This window comes from Vigna angularis, chromosome 1 (genome assembly GCF_016808095.1).
Source record: "Vigna angularis cultivar LongXiaoDou No.4 chromosome 1, ASM1680809v1, whole genome shotgun sequence".
NCBI lineage: Eukaryota > Viridiplantae > Streptophyta > Magnoliopsida > Fabales > Fabaceae > Vigna > Vigna angularis.
In genome coordinates, this window is record NC_068970.1 from 13,099,338 (window position 1) to 13,108,560 (window position 9,223).

The following is a 9,223-nucleotide window of genomic DNA, read 5'->3' on the forward strand; positions in this document are numbered from 1 at the left end:
CCTCAAAGAAAAGAACCTCAAACTCAAAGCATTAGGCGTGTAGGGAAGGCATTTCGAGATTGTTTTCCTACGATACAGTAATGAGTATCGTAAAGATTTCCTCCCTTTACTATTGATCTTATTGTGATCAAGAGCTTCTTTATCAGCCGTTTTCATTATATGATCAGTTCATTGCGTGTTGAACTAAATTTCATTGAGGCCAGATACTGATATTAAGGAAATTTCTCTTAATCCTTGATATTATATGATTTCGACAATTTTCTATTCAATATTATTTAAATGCATTGTTAGAATCTTTTTTTATAATGTCTGATCAGTATAGCATAAATGTAATTTTATTTAAGTGAGATATTTCTTAATTGGCCAATTTTAGAAGTATTGCGAGTAAATCCTCTAAAATATCTATAAATTATTGACAGGAAAATGGAAAAGACAGACTTTTAAATTAGATGTCTTTCCCCTCTCTTTTATTTCTTTAGGACTAAATATTATACTAAACAATTATACAATTGTATGACGGGTTACGTCCAATATTTAGAAGTATTCAAATGACCAAAAAAAATAATAATATGCATTTAAAACACAAGTTTGTACCGCTTGTACAACAGAAATTAGTCAGAACATATGACAAAATTCCAAAACGGAAGTAATTAACTGAAAACGATTTTTTTTTTCTTTTGGTCTCATATTCCTACATATCGGCACTGTTTTTCTTAAATTCCTTTCTTTAGCTCCTTTTAAGCTTTTAACATTACGGGTGCCTTAATCAGCACTGCTTTTATCAGCACTGCTTTTATCAAATTCCTTCCTTTAGCTCTTCTAAGTTTTTGACGAAATAAATGTTGTGTTGCTGTTGTGGTCCTTCTAAGTCCCAAGATAAACGCGCTTAATACGAGTGTGTTTGCAACTTTTGCTGCAATTTTTTATTCCATCCAATTTTCAATCTCTGAAGTTTGGTGGCAAAGTTTCTTCTGTAAAATATTCCTTCCTAACAGTTTCTGCAGAGCAAAATCTTACCTGTAAAATAAAAGGGGGAAGGCAGGAGAAGAAATAATTAGAAGAAGATGATGATGGAGCAGCACAAAGAGTTGATATCTAACGCCAAACAGTGCTGAAATTAATCATTATGGTTTGTTTAACTTAAACATATGAGCCAACAATCTTACATCCCATAAGCCCAATTACATTCAGCTAGTTGACTTAATCACAACCTAAAGTCAGTAACACAATCGTCATCCCAAAGAAACGAGGGAACTCCTGGATGGGAACATTGTTCTATGAACCGCAGCAGCCCAGTACCTATTCATCCAGTCATTACAGAAGCTACATCTGAAGTTGGGTTTATTAGTGAGGAGGATATCAAGCCTCAACACAAATACCTATGTGCACTGAAGATTCCTCAAATCTGGCAAAGATATTCAGTGCTGTGGTGTCAATCCGCTATGGGCTATTGTTATGTTTGTTATTACATTCCTCTATTTTCTGTTACGCATTTGCTATTGCATTCCTTTACTTTTTGTTATGCTTTTGGTTATTTTCCCTTATATATAACCCGCCGTAATGAATTATGACGAATGAACAGAAAGTATCATTCATCTCTTTTCTCTCATTATTCTCGGGAGGCAATATTCCTGGCCTCTAATCCAGCAACACTACCCAATCACCTACACATTGTCACTACACCCCTGGCGAAAATCACACGGAACTGACTGAACCTAAAGGGAAGGGTCTAAGACAGGAGCCCTCAACCTCAGATTGAGAAGGTGAAACGCATGGTCAGCTACAACCACTATAGCTACTCTTCAGCAGGCAATTGCCTCCTATTTCTGTGATATTAGATCAAATTACAATGAACAACATTAATTTTTATCTTATCTTAGGACCCAGTAAACCAGTTTACATTCCAAAGAAATTCACAAAAATGAGTAAGGTCCACCACAAACCCTATTGGTCCAAGCCCACAGTTTCCACCAGATAACTCCCTTTTTCCCCCTCAAATTTTGAGTTTCAACACATAGGGTTAGGTTATACTACGGGGTAACCCTTCAGAAAACTGAAGCCATCTCAAGCACTCAGCCCTTAAACATAAAGGGAAAAACAACTCTTTTCATATTAAAAACAGGCATTTAAGACAAGAATCACTTACCAGGGAAGCATATGATTTTAACAAGGGTTTGGCTAGCTGCCAAATTGGCTTAAAAACAAAAGGTGCATCCACAAATAGTACTTGATCCAATCGCTTCGGATAGTAATAATAAAATACATCAAACTGCCAAAAATAAAGAAATATATTAGCTGTTGTGCTGCTCTTTGCACAATTTCTTTCTAGTGAGGCACTACAGTTCAAACTACATTAGGTGATGATGATTCAGACTTCTTAACTGAATTATGTTTGGCAGATATTAAAAACTATTACCAAGAAAGTCAAGAATTTAAGATCAGCATTTTCTGTTCTGAAGCCTCTGAGATCAACTATTCCAAGTAGTTTTTCTTTCCCAGTTGGAAGCTTACTTAATGCCTTCTCAATTAAGAAAACGCACAGCCTCTCATCATCTACAGGGTCCAGTGCCTGTCACATAATTATTTGTCCACATTGTCACAAATAGTTATCCAAAGGTCACAAGGCTGCCGGTTATATCTGAGGTATATACATAAACTAAAAAAGTAAAGTACAGTGTGTAATATGTAATGCAGTTGACCTCAGTTATTCCAGTGACATCAAGCTGCATATACTTACAACCAGAATTTTGTACCAAATTAGGCAATCACATTAATTCCCCAAATTTAACATCTATGATACAGAGTAGAAGTATCAATTGCAAGTGATGAGGTTCTAGAAGCAGAAAGAGGGAAGCATGGCAGGGAAGTTGTTGAGGTTAGGGAGTGTGTTTGTTTTACTCATTTCCCACATTCCAATGAATTTACAACATCAGTCCCTGTCTCTATGGTCATTAGCGTTCTAAACTAAATAGGTGTTCAAACGCAAATCAGAGTACCAACGTCAAACTCTTAATTATTATCCTCAGAAAATTGAAACATATCTTTCACTGCAAAGCAAATTTTCTCTGCATGCCAGTATTAACATTTTCTCGAATCGGTTTCATTTCACGGAATATAAAAATAACAAGAAATATAAAGCAATAAAGAATAAAATACTAACAACTACCACTTCTACTCTTACCATAGGAATATGCTTTGATCCAACCACCACAAGCACAGGTCTATCATTAATATCTAGAAAGTCGTGTACATATCCTTTTCCAGTTTGAGCAGCATCTTTAACAGTTTCATCGGTCAATTTAGACACCTCAAAATCTTGACGCCATTTCTTATAGAGTAGAAAGCAAAGCAACAAGATGAGTAGTAGGCATAAATTTGAAAGAAAATTAATCCCATTAATACGAACAAGATTAGTTCAGATATATCGAAAATGGATCTAATTGACATGTTCGAGGTGACCTTTGGACTTGGATTTCACCCTGGTGGGTGTTGACAAAGGATTGCTTATTGACACAGTAGGTTTCTTAATGACCGGAAAGTATGAGCGTCTTTTACAGGTATACATGCATCGCCATGGCGTGTCAACCTGGCTGGAGCGTTAGCCGAACTCAAAAGACCTTGGACCTTAATTGCTCAAAGCACACCATGGTCAAAAGACATCAGAGCAAAACCCAAGTTTACAGTCCACATTGAACACGTCAACAAGGCTCATTTTCGGACAGATCAAATTACACATGCGAGTAGAAAATAAAATTTGTCAAATTCGCTTATTTCGCACTCCTCAAACAACGGTGGTGATGCGTTATGAATAAAATTGGACATTGATACAATGACCAGAAGGATACAATCGCTTTAGTCAACTTGGAAATAGCATCTTCAACAGAAAACTTGCGATCTTTGAGAAACCACAGTATCATATCTTCGTCATCCCTTCCATTTCTTCCAACAGGGAGGCTATGGTGTTCTTTTTCAAGATTTTCCTTCACTGAAAGAACTAACTGCAATATTCTTTTTTAATTAACATGAGGAGATATGCCCTAAACTAAAAATTATGCATTTGAATTTGACCGAGCATCAAACTGTTATTGTGCACTTAAAGAGAAGAAAGTGTGAAATGCTGTGGATGGAAGATTGAGAAAGAAGTGGTTACCTTGCGCGTGTCGAGTTGCGGTTGCGAGTGAAGATTACTGCATCGAACAAGGAAATTTGTCCTAAGGGAAAAGTTTGAAAGAGAAAGAGGAGCAGCGACGGTTGGGTATAGAGTACGCATGTCTATCAATTCCGTGCTGTTCCTTACGTTAACGGTGGGTGAAGCTTTAGGTTGCTCCACGGCTATACCACACCTTCTCCTTTCATATATTATTATCAATAAATTTTGTCATTTTATTTATTTTTATATATAACAAAATTACTCTTAATTATAATCATATATATATATATATATATGATTAATTTCTAATTTCAAATATTTACTTCTTAATATCTCTTACATAAGACAAGTTTTTATATAATTGATTATTCAACTTTTATTTTTTTAATATATCACACATCAAACAAATAAAATTTAGAATTAAAATATATTTTAAATTTTCATTTTTTATAACTTGTTAATTTAATTGTAATATTTAATAATCTTATTAATAAAGTGGATTCACTTCAAAAAAATTTAGCAATTTTATTTTAATACATACAGTTTTTTTTATCAATTTTATCCTTAATTAATATGTTTTATTCTATTATATTATTTTTTAAGTTTTGTATTTTATTAAAAATTAATTTACTATATTTAATAAAAAATGATAAAATTATAAAAATTATATATTTTATTACGTTACGTTTCTTAACTAACATTGAAGTAAAAACATGTCATGATTAGGGTTAGGATTATGGTGAGGATTAATTAACTATATTTAAAGTTAAAATTTATGGTTTGGACTAGGATTTAGGGTTTGGGCTAGAGTTTAGGATTCAAGCTAGGGTTTAGTGTTAATGTTTAGGGTTTATGATTAGGGTTATGGTTATGGTTAAAGTTGAGGTTGTGGTTGAGGATAAGGTTAGGGTTTAGGGTCAAGGTTTAAGTTTAGGGTTTGGGTTTTTGGTTTAGGTTTTGTAACATCCGATTTTTGGGATACTTCGATTAAGAGTAAAATTTAAAATTTTTAAAATCATAATACCATTATGAAAATCCACTTATATAATATGGAAATTAGTATAATAAAAATGAAATAAAGTAATTCCAATTACATTGTCTTTGACATTTATCACACAAAAACTTTAAATAATCTTTTTCCCACTCTCACATCTCTATCATGCATATGAAGCATCTGCAACATCTGCTCCCGTATAACCAAAAGTTATACGATCATCGCAAGACACACGACCACAAACACAACAAGTATGGGTAAGCTACCATAGCACAACCAATAACAATAAAATATGTACATAGAAAGTAAACACAACTTAATGACAAATCAATCACCACAACGCTATCCTACTAACAGAATCATTTATACACCATGATCATTATCAACATCATCTCCAAACACATCGTCACTACGAATCATCATCACATGTACCTCTATTAAAATAACCTCATCATTAATCATTCATGATCAATAACACCATGAGCCTCCACAATACCATAACTCAATAGTGAAAAGAATTAGTCAGACCCAAGTATAACTTCAACACTCAATCATTCCACTCATCAGTCAAAGTTCATCATAGTACAACAACCATTCTCATTTTCTGTCTAACACTATTCATTCATCATTATCTAAAGTTCATTCGAAACTCAATATATTGAATATGAATTTCTCACGAGTTCCACTCAAGGAATAAAATAAATAAAACAAATAAATAAATAACATTCCATACCAATCCAAAAATAATAAATCATTTATCATTTTAATTAATCATTGTAACTATTCATTCTCGTATAAAAACATTTCCAACCAATTTCTAATAAAGGTCAACACCATCAATATACACATTCTTTCCTTTCTTCTAAGCGCACCCCTCCCTCTTTTTCCTCTCAATTCACGTTGCTTCATATTAAAATGAACATCAACTTCACTTTTCATGAAGTGGCCCCACTTGAACAAATAAAAAGTCTCTGTCTTACTAGACATTAATGTCGCGGGTCCCACAAATTCACAAATTACTAGTCCATGCATCATTCTTTCCATGCTTTTACGTAGCCAATATAACTTTCTTCCTATTCACTCATGCTTTTACAATAAAATGATTTATAAAGTATAATAAAACCAAAAGAAACTACCACCCTTAATTGCCGCGGGTCCTGCTCAAAATAAATGCACCAAAACCAAAACAAAACACTTCTTCATTTTGCTATACAGAACTTGAAAACATTTTCTTTTTACAATTTATAAACAAGATGCAAAGCCACAAGGAAGGATATAACTATAAAAGTCACAGGTTCTACTCATAAGCCACTCTCCAAGCATAAAATCACGAAACTCTCATGGCTACAACATAGCTGCTGTTATCAACCCCGAACAACCCATATGCACGTAAAACAAAACAAAAATTAGCATCATACAAACTTAAAAACCAACATGCAGAGTCAAGACAATAAAACAGATCCTAGCTTCAACACTAAAGGCTCTATCTGGACCTTAAATGTTGGAACGTATAACACACTCAACACATCATAATAGGATAAATCCGGAATACAGCAAGAACCCAGAACACATATTGAAAGCTAGGAAAAATAACTAAGGTAGCTTCCCATACCTTGGCCAAAGCTACTAGCTAGAAGTTCCTCTTCTTCTCTTCAAACAGTCCAACCTCTCTCGGTCTCTCAGTTCACGTAAGGTTTTTGTGTTTATGTTTTAAAAAAAACTCACCTCTGTTGCCCTCACCTTTATTCCCCTATTCCAAAAATCTCTTTTCATCCTCCCCAACCACCAAAAATATCCTCCTATTATAATGAAACTTATTTTTTAAAAGAAAACTGCACTTAAAACTGACCGAAAATGAAGCCGAAAAAAATGATAAGCACGTTTCCTTTCCATTCCCTCTTATACGCTCCTTCCCAACATCCACATTGTTTCTTTTTTTTTTTTCTTTTTAATTCACTTAATAGCCACAACTCCCACTCATGACCAAAGCAGCAGATTAAAATAAACATCCAATATAGATACACAATCCTAAAACCTTAACCACTATGCTATTCACATTTCATTGATAAATACATGCAACATATAAATATAAATTATACACCATACATTTTCATATACTAGTAAATTATTAAAACAATTAAACAAATAATTTACGAAGATAATATAACCCAAGAAAAGTTCTTACCAATTAGGTTATACATATACTTAAACATAATGTATTATTTTTTTATACAGCAAAACTACTCACTTTACATCTCACCCATAAATCATAAGTATTTTTCTTGGATCTTTCGTTCTCCCTGTGTACAAAAATTTTCGGTGTCGAAAATTGGATTTATCAAAAAAATGTCCCATAGAAAAATTATAAATAATGCAATTTGTAGTTGCACAAGAATCAAACCAACATCTTCATTTCAATCATTAAACAACCATATTTGACAACTCGAAAATATAAAGACAACTCATTACATGACTCATTTACCCGGATAATAGACTTTAATTAAAAGCTTTAAAATAAAACCTAAAATTATCTTTAAACACCACCAAAATATTTCTACTAGTTGAAAACTACTAGATAATTTATTCTTTTCTTTATATATATATATATATATATATATTATTTTTAACATAACATTAACTAAAAGACACTGAACCACAATTTTCAGCGTAACAAACCAATGCTTTCAGTGTCTGTTCTCAAATAAACTCTATACTTTTAATTATTTTAATAATCAATCACATTAATAACATAAAAAAACACTTTCCAAGAAAACACTATATAAAGAAATGTTCCAAAAGTTGTTCCCCCAAGGTTTCATGAGTTTAGGGTTATGACTATAGTTTAGGGTTTACGATTATAGTTTAGGGTTATGACTATAATTTAGGGTTAGGGCTTATGATTAGTGTTAGTGTTTAGGATTAAGTTTACGATTAAGGTTAGGCTTAGGGTTAGGGTTTAAGATTTATGATTTAGGGTTTAGCATTTACGGTTAACAGTTAGGGTTTGGGTTAGGGTTTAGTGTTTAAAGTTAAGGTTTAGGGTAAGGGTTAAGGTTAGGGTTAGGATTAATGTTAGGGTTTAACGTTATGGTTTAGGGTTAGGGTTATGGTTAAGGTTTAGGGTTAGGGTTAGGGCTATGGTTAGTGTTAGGGTTAGCGTTTAGAGTTAGGGTTTAATGTTTAGTATTTAGGGTTTAAAGTTAGGGTTTAAGGTTAGGGTTAGGGATTAGAGTTACGATTACAGTTACGGTTAAGGTTAGAGTTTAAGGTTTAGGATTTAGGGCTTATAATTGAGGGTTTAGGGTTTATGGTTTAAGGTTTAGGGTTAAGGTTAAAGTTAAGATCAAGTGTTAGGGTTTAGGATCAGGGTTTGGGTTAGAGTTTAGGATTTATGGTTAGGGTTTAGTTTTCAGGTTTGCAGTTTAGGGTTTATGGGTAGGGTTAGAGTTTAGCGTGTATGATTTAGGGCTAAAGGTTTAGAGTTAGGGTTTAGAGTTTAGGGTTTAGGGGTTAGTGTTCATGGTTTAAATTTTAGGATTAGGGTTAGGGTTAGAGTTTCGATCATGGTTTAGCGTTTACGGTTAAAGTTTAGGGTTAGGGTTTAGGGTTAAGGTTAAGGATAAGGTCAAAGGTAGGGTTTAGGGTTAGGGTTTATGGTTATGGTTTAGGGTTAGGGTTAGGGTCATGGTTTAGTGGTTAGGGTTTAGGGTTTGGGTTAGTGTTAAGGTTAAGGTTTAAGGTTAGGGTTAAGGTTAGAGTCAGGGTTAGGGTTATGGTTTATGGTTGGGGTTTGTTTATGGTTAGTTAACTATGGTTAACTGTTATTAGTATGGTTAGTTAAATATATGGTTAGTTCATAATGTGTTAACTAGTGTTAGGCTAGGTTTTAGTGTTAGGGTTTTGGGTTGGGGTCGAGGTTAGGATTTAGAGTTAGGGTTATTATTTTAGGGTTTAGGGTTATGGTTATGGTTTAGGGTTTATGGTTAGGATTTATTGTTTAGGGTTTAGGGATAAGGGTTTAATGTTTACGATTTATGGTTTAGGGTTACGATTATGGTTAGACTTAGGGTTAGGGTTTA

General features: G+C 33.4%; 1 protein-coding gene across 1 annotated transcript; it reads right to left on the reverse strand.

Annotated features, from left to right (window-relative positions):
• Positions 1-549: 549 nt before the first annotated feature.
• On the reverse strand, positions 550-4,349 carry LOC108330884 (CRAL-TRIO domain-containing protein C3H8.02). Its single transcript, XM_017565478.2, has 6 exons — positions 4,151-4,349; positions 3,846-3,998; positions 3,182-3,328; positions 2,417-2,569; positions 2,147-2,269; positions 550-1,017 (listed from the first exon to the last, which is right to left on the reverse strand). The coding sequence occupies exons 1-6, from the start codon at positions 4,268-4,270 to the stop codon at positions 940-942; spliced, it is 774 nt and encodes a 257-aa protein (XP_017420967.1). The 5' UTR covers positions 4,271-4,349; the 3' UTR covers positions 550-939.
• Positions 4,350-9,223: the final 4,874 nt, after the last annotated feature.

Excerpts from the sequence above, each read along its gene's own strand:
- LOC108330884 (XM_017565478.2), bottom strand. The coding sequence starts at position 4,270 with ATGCGTACTCTATACCCAACCGTCGCTGCTCCTCTTTCTCTTTCAAAC. Across the intron at positions 3,999-4,150 it reads CGCAACTCGACACGCGCAAG|TTAGTTCTTTCAGTGAAGGA; the intron begins GTAACCACTTCT and ends AGAATATTGCAG. Across the intron at positions 2,270-2,416 it reads TTAAATTCTTGACTTTCTTG|TTTGATGTATTTTATTATTA; the intron begins GTAATAGTTTTT and ends TATTTTTGGCAG.